The 22352-nt window shown below is 36.6% G+C and overlaps 1 protein-coding gene across 2 annotated transcripts in view; it reads right to left on the reverse strand.

Annotated features, from left to right (window-relative positions):
* Nucleotides 1-22352, reverse strand: part of SLC6A11 (solute carrier family 6 member 11) — a 106924-nt gene that overhangs the window by 78070 nt on the left and 6502 nt on the right. For both annotated transcript variants that reach the window (XM_052778498.1, XM_052778497.1), the window contains exon 5: nt 21573-21663. In XM_052778498.1, the coding sequence (XP_052634458.1) occupies nt 21573-21663 (91 nt within the window). The remainder of the gene's footprint in view (nt 1-21572; nt 21664-22352) is intronic.

The raw sequence follows: 22352 nt of genomic DNA on the forward strand, positions 1-22352 counted from the left end.
GAATCTCAATTTTCCAGAACAATAAAAGTATGACTTAACTGGTATGTGAGGTCAGAAGTTGATATGGATTTAAATTCCATACATTCAGAGTTTTGGAAACACTTTATAATTTTTAAACAACTTAAAGCAAGCAATTGGTCATTTACTAATTATATACACAGAATAATTCATTTCAGTTATTCATGCCTTTTATCGGCTTAATCAAATCTCTATAGGGACTGGTCACAGCTCATTCCATGTGTGTTTCCATAAATATATTTGCACACCTGTATGCACACATATACACATTCATGTAAAAGTTTAGAACATTCAACCTTACATAAACTATCCCAAGAAAAGTTTTCCCTGAAATCTGTTATTACGTTATCTGTACAGCCTCAGAGACCCTAGACTTACACTACCCTCCCACACAGAGACATTGTGAATGAAAACAAGTGAACTCAATTTCACATGTACTCTGAAACAGTTAAAACCCTATAATAACAAACACTGTATTATATGTATAATTAATGTGCATATATTTATACAGATAATGTAATTAATTACAATAAAATATATTTAGGTTAAGAGGAGTATTAAGTTAAAAAAGTCCAACCTGCAATTACCCATATGAAATAATTCTTCTTTTTGCATTTGACTCAGTCATCGGCTGAGGCAATCAATTCAGAGAGTATAAAGTACAATCACGTAATTCAAGGCCATGCCTAAAATAACTAAATGTTGGGGCTACCTGGGGAGGAATCTGATCTGGTTCTCTCTGCTTTCATCAGCAGTAGGTTGAGGATGAAGGGAAGTTCCTTCACCTGCCTCTAATGATGGAGTAGGAAGACGGAGACAGTCAACAGCTGGTGATAGGGTAGAAAAATGAAAAGTTCTATCACCAAGTCATTCAGATGGCCATGTTGCAGAACCTATTCAGTCTTTCACATATTTCAAGAGCTGCAGTTGGTGTTCCTGCTGCAGCCCTGGGGTGCAGCCATTTACAATGTATGCGCTAGAAGTTCACTGCTTAGCTAAGGCAGGACAAGATTTAACAGGTTAAAGAAAAAAACAAAACAAAACCAAACCTGAAGCCTGATGTTTGTTGTCTTATTTTCCAATGAATATACAGGTAAAATATCTTTCCACTTTAAAAAAAATAAAAAAAAAAGGGGGGGGGGGAGATTACACAAAATTTTTGCAATAGAAAGTGTTATGCGCTTAAATGTAAAATTACTGCCACATCATCCAAATTTCCTCCTCATCCAGTAACCAGCTTTATTCTGCAAAGCTTCTGCCATCATCTAGTTAGGAAGAGAAGTGATCTAGCATAGAACACCCTCAGCTAGCTAAGACCTGCAAAGAACCTAAAGAACTGTCATCAAAACATGTTCAAAAATGAAGAGAGGTAGCTTTTAATGAAGGATATATTTTAATCGGGAAGAGGAAGCACATATTTCATATCTACAGTCTAGAACGGAAAATAACATCACTGAGCCATAATTATACAAGAAAGGCTGATGAAATAGATACTTAAAATACACGTTCTTCTAAGCAATATGACAGGTGATATCATGTGGAATTTGACTTAGGATGACATCCACCCTCTTTACAAATTCTCATTCAAAAAGCAAAAGAAATCCTTGAATTCTTAGCTCACCTTGAATATTAGTGTGTTACTTGCAAGAGAACCACGACAAAAAGTGGTATAATATGATTAAACAGGGTCTAGGCAATAAAAGGCCAATGAGTGTGTACTGACAACTATGGATATGGCTATCCATAATGTCTATGGATAACCATGTTGAAAGGTACATTAAGGGTGGATAGCCCACCACAGAAACCTGATGACAAAGCAAAGAACAGGTATTCACAAAGTGACCTATTTTGATTGCAGGTACTAAAAGGTTTCTTTTTAACCAAAAACATTTTATAAATGGACTAAATAGCCTTAAACTATGAATTATTGTCATGGAAAAGAACTAGCCAATAAATGTCTTAATGGTCCTCATTTGGGCACCAGTGTTTCTGTGAAGAGCCTACCAGACCAACGATCTTAACCCACCAGTAACATTTCTGCCCTGCCAGGATTAAGGAGGAACAGCTTTGACAAATGCAGCTTGGTAATATCAAGAAAACATTGTTGTAGAGTAAACAACTTTGACCTTCTGCAACCCAAAAAGAAAAGAAAGCAGCATGTTATCAGCCTGTTGGCACATAGCCTAATATACGGTCAGCACATCTACACAGTATATATCAGCAATATGGAAATCACATAGTTTTGTTGTGAGTCTAAACATATCCAACCTTTCTGCAATGACACATAAGTGTACATTACCTATAATTTCCAGTTTACAGTTGCAATTGATTTTTTATTTTATTTTTGAGAAGTATATCGTATACTTATATAAAGATGCAGGTTGGAAAGAGATTGGTCTGAGTTCAGTTTGAACTTCACAATCAGATTGAGAAAAACTCATAAGCAGGGGCAGCCTGAAGAATTTTAATTGTTGTTTGCTTAGAAAGGTTCTAAATTTTAGTTAAGTGGCATACTACATTTTAAAATTAATAGTATTTTTTTTTAAGATGCAAAAAAACCCCTAAACCAAGAGAACATACAATCAAAAAAAAAAAAGACCAAAACAAAATGTTTGTTTGGGCCACAATAATTGTGAAATGGAAACTTTTTTCATTTAGCTTTATTTTTACTGAAAAAATAATGAGCAAATTGCCTTATGTTTCAGTCAAACCAATTTTTTTTCTGGCTATTTAGGCGATATGTACATATGCACCTAAACATAAGCAGCATTTCTTTTCCAAAATAGGGAAGTGTGAACACATGTAAGATGGCTGCAGTAACGCAAATCAATGCTATGGAGAAATCTGTAAGCTTATTCAGCTACCGGATGCCATACAGCCATGCTAACACAGCACTCTACCTGGGCTAAGTATTACAAGTAGTTACTTGCCTGTAACACATATACCATGGATATAGCTGTGCTGCTGTGGTACATGAGCTAGCCAGTTCAGGCAGCCTGGAACCTCTGCACCAGACTGTCGTATCATGTAGGTATGAACTTCATGACAAAACCTCCTACAGGACAAACCCCCAGCAACAGGAATGGCTCCTGGAGGATTGGTAAATTTATTTAAGAGAGGGTGGCAACTTTCCCACTTGAAGATTTGTGCACATCTATGTGGATGATGAACTGCATCACACCAGTCACTACTTCCCGTGAATGCCACCTGCCCAGTCTCATGGTACCTCTCAATACTAATTTCCTGCCAACAGTTATGTATAGGGTTACAATCACTCCTCAACTTCCAGACCCATAAATGTGTCAACTGAGATATCAATCTTTATTCAGCTGTCTTGTAGTGTGGTTGCTGAACTGCATGCTGTGGGAAAAAGACACGGACAGCTTTCAATAATAATTCCACAGTGCTGCCACCGCATTGCAAAATAGTGAGTATGATGGAAGTCTATGACTGATACATTGGCATACTCAGGGCTCAGACAGAGCTTCCAGAATTACTTTAGACTCACACCATAATCCACGTCCAGCTGTCAAAGTAATCCATTTCAGCAGGCAGTCACTTGAATTACTATGCTGTTCTTCCTAACTGCATAACAACTTCTTAATAAATAAACATTATTACACTTTCTCTCTCTCACAGTTAGAGTGTTTCACACACCAAAAGACAACTTTGTCATAAGAACACAATTCTCAGTGAAGATTTGAGATGAGGATTTTTAAAAGCAACCAGTTTCTGGAAGCTGTCTGCAGAAAGTCAATGCTCAGTCTTTTCTGAATGCTCTGTGACAAGTCTCAAATAGCAGAGACACCTACCTTACCCATCCAAAAAATCTTGGCCTGATTCTTTTGTAAAGAGCGTCATAGAAAGTAAACGGCAAATTAATGGCCTTGACACAGTTATCCCTGCTGCTTCCATTTAAAAAAGACACATGATGCCAATCAGCTTGAACTGTTAGCACCATAATGAGTATTTAAATATACTGTACCAATGGCTCCTATATACTGAAGTGCTGTAAATTGTTTTGTATTTTCTTTATTGAAGCAGAACAAAGGTTTAGTGTTTCCCTTAGAAAGTAGGCAGCAACAAGCCCAGAACATATAATTAAACTATAACATACAAGGTATGCAAAGAATAGATGCAAGGAAGAGAAAGTCTTGCTCAGAGGCTCAGTGATTTCCTCAGCAGGCACAACGCCGCTCTCCCTAACGCCAGGGCCTTAGCTCTCTTGCTCAAACCATCTGAAGCAGCAGCAGCAGATGCTGATTTTGAAAGGAGGTGGCATTCAGAACATGAAATTCTTCTCACAAAGCCTCAATTCAGTCTGACTGTAGACACCCTCATATCTGCTCTTATTCTTTTATCATTCAATTTAAAACAAAAAGGGGGAGCGTTTTAAAAATACATGATTCTCCCCTGCATCCAAGAAGTGAGGTTGATGTATTCAGGGGTCAGAAGATGACAGAGTTGATCACAGCTTCTTGCTCCTCAGCAGTTCAGCTTCTATCTAAAAGCTGCCATGGCCTTGCATAAATTGCACAGACAATGAAAAAAGAGATAATGTACCTTTCACTATGTCTTCCTCTTCTTCTCTTACCACTGCAATTCCCCTACACTACCTTGTTCTCCTCACCTCATAATGCAGGGAAAGATAAAGAAAGAACAAGATCAGGAAAATCACCATTCAAAGCAATACTCCCTGTTTTGAAATAACAAGTATTTGAAAAAGAAGTTCTATAGTGAGTCCTATAGTTCAGCTGGTTTGGTTCATACTTGTGTGGAAAAAACAAACAAACAAACAACCTTTTTCCTTACGTATATCAAGACTTATTAAAGCTAAGGATCTTTAAATAAAATCCCCCAAAATTAAATGAGGAAAAATATCTTAACAGATGTTTCATCGGAATGTCTTGAAACTTTATCACTAGAATTCACTACTGCCACTAGTCTAAGGCCTGAATATATTTTCAAAAAAATGTTGCAAACTTATCTACCTTGCAGGGCATTTAGGGGAAAAGATACTGGGTTCAGAAAGGTTATCTAATGTTTTCTTAATAAATTAAAGTTTCCATAAATCATCATACATTTAAAGAAATAAAAAAAGGTCAACCACAATCCTGATAGAAAAAAGCCCAAGAACCTAGAGGACCACTGCAGCTTCCAGTACAACAAACTGGAGGTAGCTGTAAGTACCCATTTGAACTACTACAGAATGTAAGATCCCTGGTTAGTACAAGCCATTTTAAGCAGAGTAACTTTGAGCATACTGAGTTTGCTGACAACAACTTAAGACTATGTGAAACTTTGCTGTAAAAAAAGATTTGTCTTGCAGAGACACCTGAAGATACAAATCATTAACTGTTTTTTGGATCTCATAGAAAATAGAAATTGATGAGAGTTTGAAAAGATTTGTTGTAGGTATTGAGTTTGGGTTTTTGTTGTTGGTGGTGGTTTGGGGGTTTTTGTTTTGTTGTTTAAAAATATGCAGCAGTTCAGTTTCTTGAACTGACCAATAGCCTGGGAAAGAAGCCAGGGGGAGTAGTGGCATTTGAGCATCTTGAACAGAATATTGAGGGAAATAAGCTCCATTGGTATCAGGGTTAATTTGGAATGCAAAGGTTAACTCAAACCAGAGTATGGTTTTTCATTCAGTAGTAGCAAACTATTAATTCTACACAGAATATTTTGCTTGTAAATAGAAAATTGAATTTAAACCAGAGTGGATTTGTAATGTCTCACAGCCAGACACACTACGTTCGAAGGTTTCACTACCTCTAATCACACATATATAGCTTGACTAAATGTTATCGAAGATTTTTACTTTTCTTCCTATACATAACACAGACGAAAAGTTATAAAAGTATGCAAGAATCTAATGAATAAAAGATAAATTTAAGTGAAATAATAGGACATATATCTGAAGGGTGGCATTCTTTATGTTGCCTGTTAGCTGTCAGAAATGCTGATGTTTGGTCACAGGGGTCACAACTAGACTGAACAAAATCATGACATTATTACTACAGTGTAGATTTATTCTGGTTACAGCTTATAGTACCAAATATTGTAAGCCTATTTTAAGCTTACAGTTTAACTTGAATCAAAATATAAGTGTGGATAAAAACAAATAAACATGGACACAGTTGGGAATAGATAACAGAGCCATGGAAAAATTTCAGCATACTTTAAGTACACATAAAATAATATACTTAGCAAGAAACTAGACAGCATACAATGACCTTTTGGTACCTACATTCCAGGAACATACTGTTGCTAATAGTTACCTCTGTTCTTTCAATTAACATCATTGCACATATATGCCCTAGCAAAATTCAGAAAGGTAAAATCCCATGAGGAAATTAAGGTAAAATCCCATGAGGAAATTATTTCAAAAAGTATTATATGCTTACTGAAAATGTTTTTAATTTGTTTGAGAATGTACTAAAACACCTTTCAATTTAGTAGTTCAGTACATCAGACAGGAAGAAGGGCCCCTCCATTGTTGGAATTACTGTAGAGGGGCTTAGTAGCAGATAACTGCTACTTCTGACTACCGATAGCTGGAAAGTATGGAAAGTAACCTTTTCCATCCAAATTTGAAAACTAGCATTTTGAAAGTCTACAACACTACACTATTGGCTGGGAGAACACTGCATTTTCCTGGGAAAGAGTGTCTTTAATGAAGTGTTCCAATGTGCGGAGCTGTACCAGGCTCTTGAATAGAAAGAGGATTAACTGCTGCCAACACATTGTTGAAAGGAATGTATGGGGGTACTTACTGCATTATTTTGTGATTTGGAAAGCTGAAGAACAGATTCAATCTATTTGAGGAAGGTCCCTTCATGTTCCCTCTTTGATTTGGAGCAGTTTCCAAGACATTTTTCTTAAAAAAAAAACGAAACAAAAACCAATAACAAAAACCACCCAAACAGAGGAGGCAGCCTCTTGAGGTCACTTCTCCATCTGTATCTGTTCAGCCAGGAACATAGGTGGCAATGCTCCTTTTTACTCGGGGCCAGACTCTGTCCTCAGAGCATTCTGTGGGGGATGAAAGGAAAACAAAATGAAGCCACTAAGCAGCAGTAGCGCTACTGTACAGTGGCCTTTCTTATTATGTGTTTTGGTATGCTCCTTTCATCCCTGCAGATTTTTCAGACCCAGTCCATATTTACCTTTTGAACCTTGTTACCAAGCTCCTTGTACAAAAAGCATAACATATTTGAGAGCCAGTGCTGCACAGATTTCCCATCAGTTTAGTAGAAAAGTATCAGTATCTTTCAGACATCCTCTATTCCTGTGTTAAAGTGAGTTTAAGTTTCTATCCAAAGACATGTTTTCTAAACTCTCGTCTTTCTTCCTCTCATTGCACTTTATGCAGTTAATATTCTTTAATTTTTATGAAAACTTATTGGTTTGAGTATTTCATACCCAAATGTATTCAAGTATCGTGTGCAAGCATACAGTTTCTGACATGTGGAAACTCGAGCAGATATTAACTGAATTCTGAAAATGGTGGGATTCACATTCCATGTACCAGAATCCTCTGCGGATGCTTGAACTGCTAGGCCAGAGAGCTACCAGCATCCAAGGTTCTGGTAAACATCTGCATGAAGACAACCATACTGTGGATTGTTGCACTGTTAGATGCCTACTCAACTAGTTAGCAGTCATAAAATCAGTCTCATTTGTATGACCATAATGACTGCAGTACTTCCAGACACACTGGAATGCTGAGATGTTTGCCAGGGACACATAAAAAAGTAAAAAGTGACATTCTTTTGTCACAGAGATCAGAGGCAGCTGCTTATCTACTGTATTTGTGCACATTATTTATTAATGAGAATGTGGCCAACCATACAGCTATAGGAATGGCTTGGAAACAGCTATTTTGAGTTGTTGCACCACCAGCAGCATTTGTTCTCTCTTGTCGGAATCAGTGCAGCTTTCCCACTATCTGATAGAGAATCTTAAAAATCGAATGCTGAGGCTCACTTGACCCTGCACCCTTCCTAGGTAGCAGTGCTGTGGGTTCTCACTCAAGTCAGTGCTTCCTCAACACTTATGATTGCAAGCAGCTTTAAAGGATCTCTCAGGTAGTGAAATTGCTCCTTTCATTCTATTAAAACACTAAGCTCTGCTGAACAGCACACAGAAGCTTTCCTGTACTGAAATACCTTTCAGGGAGTTGCGACATTTCCCTGTGGCTGTCTAATCTGCGCTAATTGTTGCCTAATTTGGAAGAGAGGCTGATCATGCATCCAGACTGCATAACTCAAAGGTGGAAAAATAACAGCTTAAGAGGAACAAAAACTTTTGAAATAATGCTTATTTTAACAATAATACATAAACATACAAGCAGTGATATTTCAGAGAAGGCTCTATTGCTCGAGTCAGTAGTGTCCAGTTTACTGACTACACACACTAAAACTCTCAAAGTGAGGAATAACGGCTAAGAGAATGTGAGTTCACCAAAATTACATGCTTCCCACCTTTCTTTGAATACAGAGTAGTTTCCTCTCAGAGAAAGTAAAAAAACCCCAGTGTTAAACAGAGTATACAAGATCCTAAAGATTTGAGGTCGTATTCTCCACTGCCTTACATACATACTCAATGATAATGGTACTCATATGATAAACTTACAAAATCTATGCTGAATGCTAAATGATATAAAACTCTATGAAACCAAAAGCCTAACAGTTTACTTTGTAAACTTCTCAGGACTTTTTAACATATATATATTATATATAGGAGAAGGTAGAAAGAAAAATTATCTTTCAATAAAATGAACATAAAGAGAGTCTTCTTTTTATTTCCCTAGTCAATTTATTACTGTATTTATTATTCATACTGTTTTCCAAGGTTTCTCTTGTCTGGCATGGTTCGTTATCTCTTGACACAAGAAAACGTACAGAATGGTACAATATTGTTGTAGGTACTAGCGATATCAAAGCTGTGAAATGTTTTTCAGTTTTAAAATATCAAACATCCTGTTCTATACTTTACAGGCCTATATATTAAAAAGTAGCTGCCAAATAAAGTAAAGGGGACTTTCTGAGCTTCACTGAATGAGCAATAATCAACAGAATGAAGAAAAATTCTTGTTAGAAGAGAACCTACCTGATGCAGGATTTTGACAAAAATGTATGGGAGACCTCTCCCTTTTACAGGAAGGGATCATACATTTTAACAGAGATAACCCTTATAATTGTAAGCCCCAGAGTATAATATATACGACATAGTACTCCTATACTACATGTAATACACACTGCATTACCTAAATGAACATCAAAATTTAGCAACACATATGACTCAGGCTGCATATTAAATTGGTTCTGGTCTTACTTGATTCCATATCAAACAATCTCAAACCTTAGTAGGAGTGAAGGAGACAAGCATTCAGAAGATGAACTGCATGACTGGCTAGTGTATGAACCCCCCTTTGGCTTTCTAACCTGCAGGGCTCTGGTTACATGATGATGACATGGGAAAGAATGACATATTGATAATGTTAATATCATATAGTAGGCATATATCTTCAAGGAAGAGAATGCCTTAAAAAGAAAATATTATTTTCAGACTATCTTTTTTCCCCTCTAAATTCTAACATTTAGGAAACTAAAAATGGACTGGTTGTGTCGGGTGTCTTCCAGTGCAGCAGTATGGCAATCACTGAAACACCTCCAGAACAAGCATGGATACAGCTATAAAGTTGAACAAAGGTAATCTTCCAGTGAATTTGTAGCATATTTAGTCACTAAAAGTATATGTTCTTTGAAATGAACAGAGAGAGTGTGGGTGCAGAACTCTCACTGGAAGTCAACATGAGCTGGCACTTTCACTTTTCTGAAAGTTATGTATCCAGAACTGACAAAGGGTACAAGATCTGTGTACAGTACAAACCTCTCTTTCTAAGGTTTCATGTAATGTCTAAAATATGAGATACAATATATCCACAGGTTTCTAAAAGTGCTACAAATAATCCTTGCCAGATGTTGCTGGATACCCACTTGTAGTCTCCAACCATCAGTGCTCAATGATAGAAAGATGTATTTCATCTTTTAGAAGATAATCTACAGATTACAGATTAAAGAATCTGTAATAAAATTCTCTCAAACTGTAAGAATTCTCTTCTGGAAATCCACTTAATTCCATACTTGGCTTTTTTTATTTAAAGCAGCAGAGAGACAATTCCCAGTGGTCATATTATCAAGAATCCCTCCGCTACAGAATTATGGACAGCTCTAAAATATTTACCTCTTACAGCATATTTTCTGTGACCTACACATATCAGAATGAATTATTCCTTATTGAGCCACATTTGCTGCTGTTCAGCCTAGTTCTTTCTTCTTAAAGTCCTGATAGGGTCCACTCATCACCCATTTTTACACTTCTTACCAAATTGAAAGGTAAGATTAAACTCTCCTCAGCAGACTCTTCTCTAAAATTTCTAGTACTGCTTGCAAATAATGACATGTACATCTTGTGTCAAACCCCACCTTATTAAAGTCAGTACTTAAGTTACCTGAATGTAACATGACGCTACTTAGCAGCTACTGTGTATATACATATATTGCTTGTTTTCATTTTTATTATATATATGTGTGTCTTTGTGTGTATCTACAGCAAGAGACAGACAGTGATGGATAAACACAGAACACCCCACTTCTCCGCTAGCCATTCCTAACCTATTTTCCTTCAGCCTCTTTCACTGAATCACATGGCAACTTCTTAACCAAGTCTGAGAGTTTTCTTGGTACTCTCTCAATACATCCAATGACTCCTTCAGAATTTTTGCAGTTTTCCCCCTACTCTGCTCTGGAGAAGTCATGCAGTGACAAAAAACTCCTCTTTATTCACCTTCTGAGTGACATAAATTAGTTCAGCACACAGTAGCAGCTGTGAACTGAAAGCACCTAGAAGAAATGTAAGTCAACCTGATGGCTCTCAAAATTTGTGTTGAGCCTTTTAGACAGTCTCTAGACTTGTACTTGGTTGTTCACTCCTCTTAATTAAACGTTCATAGAAGGAGAACTACAGACCACAAAAAATTGAGAACTGTTGCATGATTTTGTAAAATAGTCCTTGCTAGTGAGCTCTTGCCTACACAGTAATGTAACAAATCAGTGATGGTAAGCTTTTATGTCTTCCACACAGGACAGGCCAATATAAAACCATTACCTGGCTGGCAAAAAAAAAACCCCAAAACCTCTGTCAACATAGTTTTCATACTCACTGGCCTTGTACTAAACCCTGGTTACAAAAAAAATCTATGAAGTGAAACTGCAAAGGAGCAGGGGCACAAGGCAGTAAAGACTAGCTGATAGGTCAAAAGAGAAAAAAGAAAACTGCAAATGTACAGGAGCTATTTTGGGAGGTCCCAAGTCCTTTGTCCACATTTACAGCTACTGGGTCTTCATAAAATATCACTTTCCTGTAGCACTTGCAACTTACAGTATTATTTGTAATTAAATAAATTCAGATAAATTCTACTGGCTCAATTTTTTACTTGTAAACTAAAACCAATAGTCAGCAGAGTCAAAATCATTAAAAAATAGCTGTTGAAGGGACTTCGGGAAGATATCAGTCATTTTCCATTCCACAGAGGACAACTATGCCTACATCATTGTTTCAAGGCCTGCACTGATTGATGTTCTGCAACCTTTATAGGAATTTCATAGCAATATTTAATGAGTCTTCCTCAGGAAGTCCTCCTGACACTGCAAATCAATTTCCCTGCCGCCATATAAGAATATAGTGGAAAACAGTGAAAAAAAATTACCAAAAAAAGGTTTGCTTTTCCCCCCCTCCCCGGTCTGTGTTCACTGTATTTTTTTTCACAGCAAGAGCATCTCTCCTTTGAGCACTTATTTTGACTAAAAAAAACCAAGCAACCACCCTTTCTGTTAATGCCCTGAATCTACAAAGCCATACTTGTGAAATACTCTTAAGAAGTGTCTAATTTTTTTTTTCTTGTGGTGATACTTTTTCAATAGCTAAAAATATATACAGACTTTCTTAATTGCACAGAACTATTTGCTTTATGCAGTACCCATGCTGAGATAGCCAAAAAGTAGGTGAACGCAACTGCTGTTTAACGTGGTTTTCAGAGCTACTTGGGCATCTCTAAAAATCCCTTGCACCAAGGTCCTTAAGATTCTCAGTTTCAAGACAGTAAGCAAATCTAATGGACACATTCTTGGACAGTTGAAAATGACAAAAGCCGCATGCATAGTTACAGAATTCCAGAGGTATTGAAAAATATGTCTTGGAAGAGTTACATGCTATTTGTTTGCACATCTAGTCTTGCAAACCCAATTCCCATGGTAAACTGGTAGAGAAAATACTTACTGGGGTGGGCAACCTTATAAAACATGAATGTAACTTTCCAGCTTGTCCTGTGCAAGATAACTCTCTTCTTTAGGGGAGCTACTGAAGTGGACTAATTAGTTTCAGACAGCAATTGCTGCCAACTGTATCTTACTTTTAGTTTTCTAGAAGATTTAAGTTTGCTTAGGTACAAGTGTCAGAGGATATACAGAATAACTATTAAAGAAGGGGATGAGCTCACTTTTGTATTTGCACAAAACCAGACATAACTGAAAGGAGGTCTTTCAGAAGAAGTCTTCTCTTATACAAGTAACAAAAAAATACATGAGAAACCAATTAAAACCCCAGCAAAGCCAGAAGAAACATGCCTGGTTATTTTGCCATGTTCTGCAATGGACTGATTTGGTTAAGCTTGTCATGGCACAACTAAGGTTTTGCTACTTTAGACCTTTCACTTTTTTTTTTTTTTTATTTCCCTGCAAGCAAACTGTGCTTGTCTCAGATATTTCTTTCCCTACAATATCAGAAAGTGCATGTATAGAAGATATACATGTCTTTAAACACACACTGCTGCATTAACAACAATAATGAAAATGCCCTTATTGTTACCAATTATTTAAAAAAAATAATTTAGCATTCCTTCAGCAAAACTGGGTATGTGACCCAGCAGCTTCTAAAGGTCACAGTTTTTTAAGCATGTTGCTCAGCTCCCTGTGCATGTTTTCCAACTATTAGTAGGTAATAATATTATTGCTAGAACTTTTACAATTGTGTAATTAAGGAATATTTTAAATAGCTCATGTATGACCTTTGCTACAAAAATGTAATTTCTATTTTTGCCAACACTGCAGACCAGAACTTTCCCATATTTTATCGTAGGAACTAACTGAATGCTACAAATTCCCAAAAGACATTCTAAGTAGTAGATAGTGGAAATAAATGTTTTATGAACTATATCTGAAATAATGGTATCATTCTAAAGAACTAGGAAAAAGACAAAATTTGTTCATGGTACCTTCACAATCAAAGAAATGTTTATTATTACCTTAAGTGCCTACAGCTACTGGAGAGGAGTTAGTTACATTTTAAATTTACTTTTCCAAAACATAACAGTGCATCTCCTAACACCAAATTTTTATTATTTAGAACTTCCCATTATAAAATCCTGTTTTCAGATGCAAGTATATTTATTCAGACTCCTACTGTTTAAACAAAGGTTCTTACGATAATTAGCTTCAAAAACATTAATGGCAATTTTTGGCTGCATCCAAAACACAGGCACAGGAAAAAATATTTATTGCAATAACCTGACAGCCTTATTATTGAAGAAAAAGAGAGAAAAGCACATATTGCCAACAGAATTCATCTGGATACAGATAAAATCTTCCTAGGTTCCTCCATCAAAATGCTCTAATGCTGCATACTTACTAACTTTGCACAATTTGCAGAACATCAGGAATAAAAAAAAAAAACCACCTGGAGGACTAGTAGTTAGGCAGACTTGAAGATAAGTTGGAATGAGGCTGTCTGGAGAAGAAGGCCAGTCTTTCTCACACTAGCAGATAGGCATGGGGAGAGGAAGAGAAGCAATGAGCAGAAGAAAGAGCGGTCTATGATTAGCTGGCCAATGAATTTAGGGAGCAGATGAAAAATGTTTAGGGAGTTGAGACTGGAGACCAGTGAACAATCATCCTGAGACTAGATGCAAGTTCAGGGAGTGGACAACTGGCTGGATAAAATGACTGGGACTAGGTGGCTGGAGGTGGGAAGCAGTAATATACTTGATTTAGAGACAAGACAGAAGACAATTTGAACTGCCCAAGAAAAGAGACTAGGATGAATTACAATACAAAGAAAAGACAGCAGTGGGAGGTATATGTGTGAATGCCAGGATTGGATGTAATCCTAGGGAAGGATACTAAACTAGATAGCTGTGGTGGGGATGCCAGGCAGGCACTAGCATGGACCGGGGAGAAACAAACCAACTGAGGAATCAAGATAAGAACTGAGATAGCTCATCAATGTCCCAGAAGCACGCTAACATTTAGGTTCCCTCTGAATAGACCTTTCAAACTGTTCAGAACTAAAGATTAGAAACATGGGGAATGAAGAGCTGATTTGCATACACAGAGGGAAGAGGCTAGATAAGGGAACAAACAATCAGAAAGCTCACCCATCATGCTGGAAACCCATATTCATAGCTCTCCTCTAACCTAAAGCCTATAAAGTTTTCTACCAAGAGAACCCTCTAGCTATCAAGCTTTCTGCTATTCTGCAGTAGGTAGATTCAGAAAAAGCTTTCACTCTCTCCTTATACATAGTTAGTACAGTGTATAAACAATTAAATATTTATTGGCATAAAGACTGGAACTGGTTGGTCTAACTATTAACCTATAAAGTATCAGAACAGTCTCCCTCAATCCTTCTTGTCCTCAAGTATCCCCTTCAATCTAAATCCCCTAAATAACTACTGAGACAGTAAGAGAATGATCCTGTAAACTTCTGGCCAAAGCAACCACCTGAGAAGCAAGATGTTAGCATCCCAGTCTATACTCCATGATTATTTAACTCTTATACAAAGTAGAGCAAGTTCAAGAGAAGACAGTGAAATTCCCACCCCATACAGAACACATTCAAGAAAGTGGAACATATGTATTCAACTTCTTGCAAGCAAAATACAAGGAACAGAGCCTTCTAAATACCGAGTCATTAGAGCAAAGACAACAAAATTACTGCTTTTTTTTTTTTTTTTTTAAACTAATTCCCGTAAATTTTCATGCAACTGCACAAAATAAAACGTTTTGTTTGGAATGAAATAGCAATTACTTGTTTCAAACAAATGTTACCATGTCTTCAATTAAGTAACTTTTTTTAATCTTTATTTTTGGACAAAGCTGACTTGCGTACATTTTCTTGTTCCCTAATTGAAATAAAATTCGCGCAACCCTAATGCTAAATAGCATGAAAAAATGTCTTGAGTCTCTCATACTTAGCACTTTCACTCTCTCTGTAGCTCAGATCCCCTTCTGTAAAATGGGAATAATGTGGCCTTATTGAGATTTTGTGAGGATAAATGAATGTGTAAATAATCAAGCAAACTATGATTGCAAAGCCATTGACATCATAAACACCCTACGAAGCCTTGATTAAATTAATAACTTTGTCAGCAGAGCAGGAACCTAATAATAATGAGAATATAAGACAAGAAAATTAACAAAGAGAAGAACAACAAAATATTGAATACCTGCACAGTGTTTGCTCCCTATCAATCCTCTAGCAAGAACAAAGCAGATCTATTGAAAAAATATTAGGCAGTTCTTCAACTAAAGTTGATCATATTCATAAAAGATGTGAACTTAAAATTGCACAGCCTTACTTCCAGTATTTCCCAATATCCACATACTTGACTTTGCAACTTTTATGGCCATTTTTTCTCCACAGTAAAAATGTTATGTACAATATTCAAGATAAAAATCAAAAAACATGGAAGTTCATCTGCCTGGTTTAGGGTAACATTTATCCCTCAATATTAAGAAATTGGCTTAGAATTTTGATACATATCCCATTTACTTCTTTCAGCTGAAGGCAGGCAAAGTCAGTGGTTTTGAGGCAAAACCAGATGAAGAGTTCACGTGACTCCAAACAAAAAGCAGTTTTCACACAGCCTCTTATGAACTGAACAGAAATGAGCAAGTCTGGCACAACTCAACGTTCTACAAGACATGCACAAAGGACCTAGTTCTGAGAGGTGCTGAAGGTCTCTGGGTACAGAGCACTGCAGGATCAGGCTCAACGTGCTAATGACTTTTCATACGGTAGTGGGGATTAACCACAATGTGACTCCTGCAGTCATTTGCAGCCTGAATGAAACAGGAAAAACTCTTTTTGACTTTGCAAGGAAAGGGTTTGCTCCTTTTCCTTTTTGCTGAGAACAGCCCCTTTTCTTTTCCCTAGACAAAAAAATGTTTTTTCTCACTAGGCTTTACTTGGAAATGCTAAGGATGTATCACCCACTCCAGAGAATGACAGGCCAACAACTAGACCTTCTTTAACAGAGGTCTAAGTTGTTATACAGCCAATAAAAAACTATTGAGGTGGAATCAACCACAAAACCATGGGTCCTCTGTCTGTCCAGCTCCCTTCCCAGGCACTAGAAACCTCAGATTCCTGACCATGGTGACAGACTGGAGTAGCAGCCAAAAGAGCACACAGACATGGTTGCTGTCCCCTATACCTGCCAGACAATTTCCTCTCCCACACAGAACAATGGAGCAGAGCATCTTCTCCTCTCTATTCTGTTTCCAAGGCTGTAAGTATAGTCTCATCCATGGCCACAACTATTTCATGGGACTGCTTCAACATTTCCAAAGTTATCAACACCCCTATTATTACTGCAACTATCACTATTAACTGTTTAAAGTTTGGACACTAAAAATTCCATGTGCCGTACCTTGAAATTATGATTATTATTTTTTCTTAGAAAACCCCTAATCAAGCTATACAATTAGAATGAGAGAAACGCCATAAACGGTAGTTAACTGGACAGTCTCTGAATGCTGGGCACGAGTATGAAATGAAAAGTGAAGTTTCAGACTCTTGCCTATCCTTCTTTGGAAAAAAGCATCAGGGAGTTTGAAGAATAAAGAGTGAATTTTGATTGATTTGGGTGCTTACCTTAGAAGGTAACTCAAATGAAGTCTTAAAACATTAACATGGGTAGATATTTCTAAGCAGGAAAACAAGTAAAGAGGGTCTAAACTCCCAGACTTTGCCTACTGCTCCTCCAGAAGGATCAGACCATTTTCACTACAGATAAGTAGTCATCAATTACAGGCTCACAAAAATATTTTAAGTTTTGAGGTCCTTGCATGTACAATGAGATTCTTCTGAGCGTACCAAAAAGAAAATAGCATCTAGAACCTACTGCACTACTTATCTCTAAAGTCTTTGCTGCTGTTTTTTTTTTTTTAAACACACAAACAATTCATCCAAGACAATAAACAGGCCTTCACCCTCTGTGTGACAGGGCCATCAAATCTGGTAGAGAATGTTGAATTATCAGAGGAAATGAGTCTATACCGTCTAAGGTAGCAAGGAAACAGTATCCTCTGTACAGACCTGAGGAAGGGTAACTACTAGTCTACATGCCAGGAAAGCTTCATAGTACTGCAAAGTATCCTCTCAGTCATCACTGCAGTTGGGTGAGTTGTTTGACTTCAGCAATATCTTTAGCAGTAGCCAAGGCCACAGAAGCAGTAAAAGCTAGAAATATTTCTGCAGAGAGGCTGAAGTCTTTATTTGCAATCCTCAAACCAACTGAAGATTTGGATTTGCTTCCAGTTACAAATAAATAACGGCTGAGCCTTCTAGCCTAGATGATGGAAGAGACCTGGTAGTACTGGTTAAATGGGGGAGAAAAAGGAAAAGAAAAAAAAGGAAAAGAAAAAAGGAAAAAAAGAAAAAAGGAGAGAAAAAAGGGAAAAAAAGCAAAAAAGGGAAAAAAAGCAAAAAAGGGAAAAAAAGCAAAAAAGGGAAAAAAAGCAAAAAAGGGAAAAAAAGCAAAAAAGGGAAAAAAAGCAAAAAAGGGAAAAAAGCAAAAAAGGGAAAAAAGCAAAAAAGGGAAAAAAGCAAAAAAGGGAAAAAAGCAAAAAAGGGAAAAAAAGCAAAAAAGGAAAAAAAAGCAAAAAAGGAAAAAAAAGCAAAAAAGGAAAAAAAAGCAAAAAAGGAAAAAAAGCAAAAGAAAAAAAAGCAAAAGGAAAAAAAAGCAAAAGAAAAAAAAAGCAAAACACTCCTTTTCAAAGCCAGAAGTAAAGACATCCTTTTGGGCCTGGTGTATTCATTTACGTGCACGCACTCACACACAAAACCAAATCCAACTTGTGCCCCTGCTACTAACCTCTGCTGGCATTTACATAATGCCAGTCTAGTCTGCTGTGTGACACATAGCAACCTGTATATCCCTCAGCATTATTAACTCTTAGACTGAGCGCGCTGGGCTTGAAAGAAACGCATAGCACTGCTAAAACATGCATTTGTGTAAATACTGACTCTTCCCCAAGCTTTTTTCTGTTGTTTTGTTGTTGGGTTTTTTTAATTAAAAAAATCCGAAGATACTATGAATAGTCTAGAATGTGGTAATGTGATATGATTATCAAAGGAAAGATGTAACATCAGCCTGACAGTTTACAAACACAGTATTCAGTCCTACATGTAAATAAGATCACATACAGTAAGCAAATAGGATCACTATTCACAGTAATTGCCACACTAATTCACAAATTCTCAAGAGTAGATGGTAAGAGACAAAAAAACCCCAAAACAAAACAAAAAAAAACCCCAAAACCCCAAAAACCACAAAACCCAAACTTTTTTTCCCCAGCTGACCCTTTACACAATAAATTGGCTTTATGTGGCCACGACTTAAGAGGAATTTCAGTTGCAGACTTGACATTGCATAGAGCAAAGTATAAAGGTTTTGAATGCTGTGGTTGTTCAGAAGAAACCTAGACCCTCCCCCTTCCCTTCACAGGCATCAACTTAATTAATTGTAAGGAACCTGGTCGTTATGCAAATGAATTCAGTCCTGTGATTGGTTATTGCAGCAACGAAGATTCTCACACACTGTCCACATGAGTTCTGAAAATAGCAATGAGCATCTGTTCTGTGCAGTCTACCCCATCAACTTTCCTTTTACTATTTGTTTCAAAAAGAGTCTTTCAATAAATGTATGGTTCCTGACACCAGAATTTGTAAAGAAGTAAAGCAACATCATGGGAACAAGACTTCTGGCTAAGTGAAATAACATTTCTGGTAACACTTATCTACAGACTATAAGATGACTTGCTGGACAAATTAACTAGTCTAGTAATATATTTACTTTGTATTAACTACTCTGTGATCTGCGCTGCACATCTATACACAAAGACCTCTACTGTGCATTTATGCCTGATATATTTAAGACATATAACTTAATTATAATCTTCTGTTCATTCCTGATATTTATTTTAACGCAAAATCAGTCCTGATATTTAATAAAGCTCTTTCTTCCACTTCTAAACTAGTTTGTCGTGTCTATTTTAACTTTTGAGGCCATGCAATGTCATACCTACTTAAATTTTAACAAGGCAAATACCTTCCTCAGCAGGAAGAAAGTACATTCATTTTCCAGGGGTGAAAAACCATGCAACTTCAGTTTTGCTTGGACAGAGAAAGTAGGTAAGTTTAATATCTTCAGCTATTTTGGCCAGTAAACTGTTAGTATTACAAAAAGTTTGTCCACAACACAACAAAGAAAGAAGTTTCAAATAAATAACAAATTATTTTGTTTACCTTCTCCTTTGGTTTTTGTGATTTTAGAGTGTTTTGGAATATGTATTTTCAACTTTGTATACACAAGACTGTAAAACAATTTAGAGAAAAGGCTACATCTGATTATCCCTTCTAGTTTCATAATTCATTCCTAAATCAGCCAAAATCAGGTTGGCAAATATGTCCAAAATTTGAACGATTTAAAACCCACTGTAACTTGAATCCAAGTTTAACTATAGAATCTTGTTTAGCTTCATTTTTAGAGAATTCTGAGAAGGGGACATGCTTAAAACGTATCTGTATGTGCATCAAAATAAAACTGACATGGGAATTTAGGCAATCCAAAGATGAGCACTAACAAAAAAAAACCCCAAAACAACAACAAAAAAAACCCCCACCACAACAAAACCCTAGAAACATGAGGATATAAAACTTAGTCTGTGCCCTTTGTATAATTCAACTAAATGTTGCCTACTTCTCTGGATAACTGGAGTTACTACCAGTTGCTGAGTTTTGAATATTGCTGAATAAGCAAATACATACAGAGGGTAAATAAGGTTAGTACTGGAGAAAATACTTTGTTCATTGACTCTAACCACATGAAATCTAAGTTGTAGTTATCACAAAGAACTGTAAGGTATTTTTGTTAAAATTATTAAGTCATAGCAATAGGAGATGCCACCTAAGAAACTTGTTTATTCTGAAACATTAGCTGGGAAGTGGGTAGAGTAGGTATATTTTGATTTAACATGTTAGGTGTTCAGGTTATTGAAAATTTTAACAGAAAATCAAATGACAATTTTCATCAGAGAGTGTATGCATTTTCATGCCTTGTTCAGATTTAACTTGGTTCTGGGGTTTTTAATTTTTAAATAAAACAGGATTATTTAATGAAGCAACAACTACCACCCATGAAGGCTCAAGTAACTGAAGGCTAAAGTAACTGAAGTAGCAAGACAAAGGGGTTCAGAGGCAAAGACAGTAGCATGTGCTAACATTCAAGAAAATTATGTCAATGTAGAGTTGTCCCTTCAAGGATAGTCTTAATTCATGGTCCTTTCAAAGTGTAGCTATTGCTGTCCTGAACATGAAACAGAGCTCTGAACATACAGCCTCAGAATAAGGCTCTATCTTAAAAGTAAAATTAATGAGATTAGAATGGGCCCTCAAGAAATTTTAGTAACCCAAAATTTTGTAACACATTTTGAATCGTGAGATGACTCAATATTAAAAGTAACATTCTATTTCTATGACTGTTTTAACACACACTGCACCCTGCAAGGAACAAATATGTGACTACACATGCACTAATTAAATATTTATATTAAGAAAAAATATGTGTCATCACAAAAGTGGGCCATAAATTGTAGAGATATAATTCTCTTCTATTACTCTAACTAGAAACCAGAATCAAGGAGACACAAAAGAGTTAAACTCTCCCATTATAATAACTGAATAACCAACACTTATATAGTCCTTTAAAAAATAATGAGATACAGAAGCCAAAGTATTAGTTAGCTCAAACAGGGATGAAGATGCAACTCTCAAACTCTTAAGAGAGGAAACATCCTGGAAAAAAAACCCAAGAAATATTTAAAATAATCCTCTTTCTTTCAACCTCTGCCTCCTCATTAGTATGGGTTTGAGGCTCTTTCCTCCAGCAGCAGGAGCCAAGCTCCCAAGCAAGTGGCACACTTTGTTCTATGTACTTTCAGGATATGGAATTCCTTTCCTTGCATCCTCTAAAAAAAGAGTTAAATCTCTCATCCTGACTCTTTGCCTGTATGAGAAAATTTCCAGCTGAACTCACATCACCACATCACTAAGTGCTATAGGGTTACAAGGTATCTAAATCAGGTGTAAATGATCAAAATATAGGAAGATAATGAATAGTCTGATCAAACATAAAGTTTATGTGCACTTACTCCCAGAATTCCATCACTGGAGAAGTGGCATTTTGTAAAGAGACTTGACTGCAGTTGCTAATATTAAGTTTTTGAAATTCCACGCAGTTTTCTATAAAAGAACAAAAAAGAGTTTGCTATATTGACATGTAAATACATTTCCTCCTGTGCATCTTCTAGTTTATGCATCTTGTAAAGCCACCATGCTAGAATACATTTTCTCTATGTCATTAAATGATTTCTAGGTACACTAAAATGCCACAGCTGTTACTTCTGCAACACTATTTTGACCACCAGATCATAGGCCTATCCCAGAAAAATATCCATGCAGTATGATACACTCTCCTGTAACACTTTCCAAAGGCACAGTTGCAATGGCAAGGGCCAATAAAACATCTGAGGCAGAAGAAAGACACTGAGAAACCGAGGCAATTGATTGGGAATTACAACGTACTCCTACTCCAACTGCTAATTCAATGGCCAATGGTAACAATTGGCTTATGAAACACTGCCAGCAACAAGTTTCCACCTTGCCTTAATATGGCAAGTGAAAAGTTACTCTGGCTTATTATTATTCTCTCTAATACAGAGAAAGGAGATCAAAGCAGCTCAGCATTGTTGAGTTGACACTTAGTATTTGAACAGTGATCAACATTGGGTAAGCTCCTTTGCAGGGCTGCCGAAATTGATACTGAAGCCTTCCACATCTATTGGGCCCAAGACTAGTTACCTAACATAACCTAAACTGCAAGATTTCAAATAGCTTTAGGTGTACTCAAAGAACACAATAATGACCGACTT

Source organism: Harpia harpyja, chromosome Z (genome assembly GCF_026419915.1).
Source record: "Harpia harpyja isolate bHarHar1 chromosome Z, bHarHar1 primary haplotype, whole genome shotgun sequence".
In the NCBI taxonomy this organism is placed as follows: domain Eukaryota; kingdom Metazoa; phylum Chordata; class Aves; order Accipitriformes; family Accipitridae; genus Harpia; species Harpia harpyja.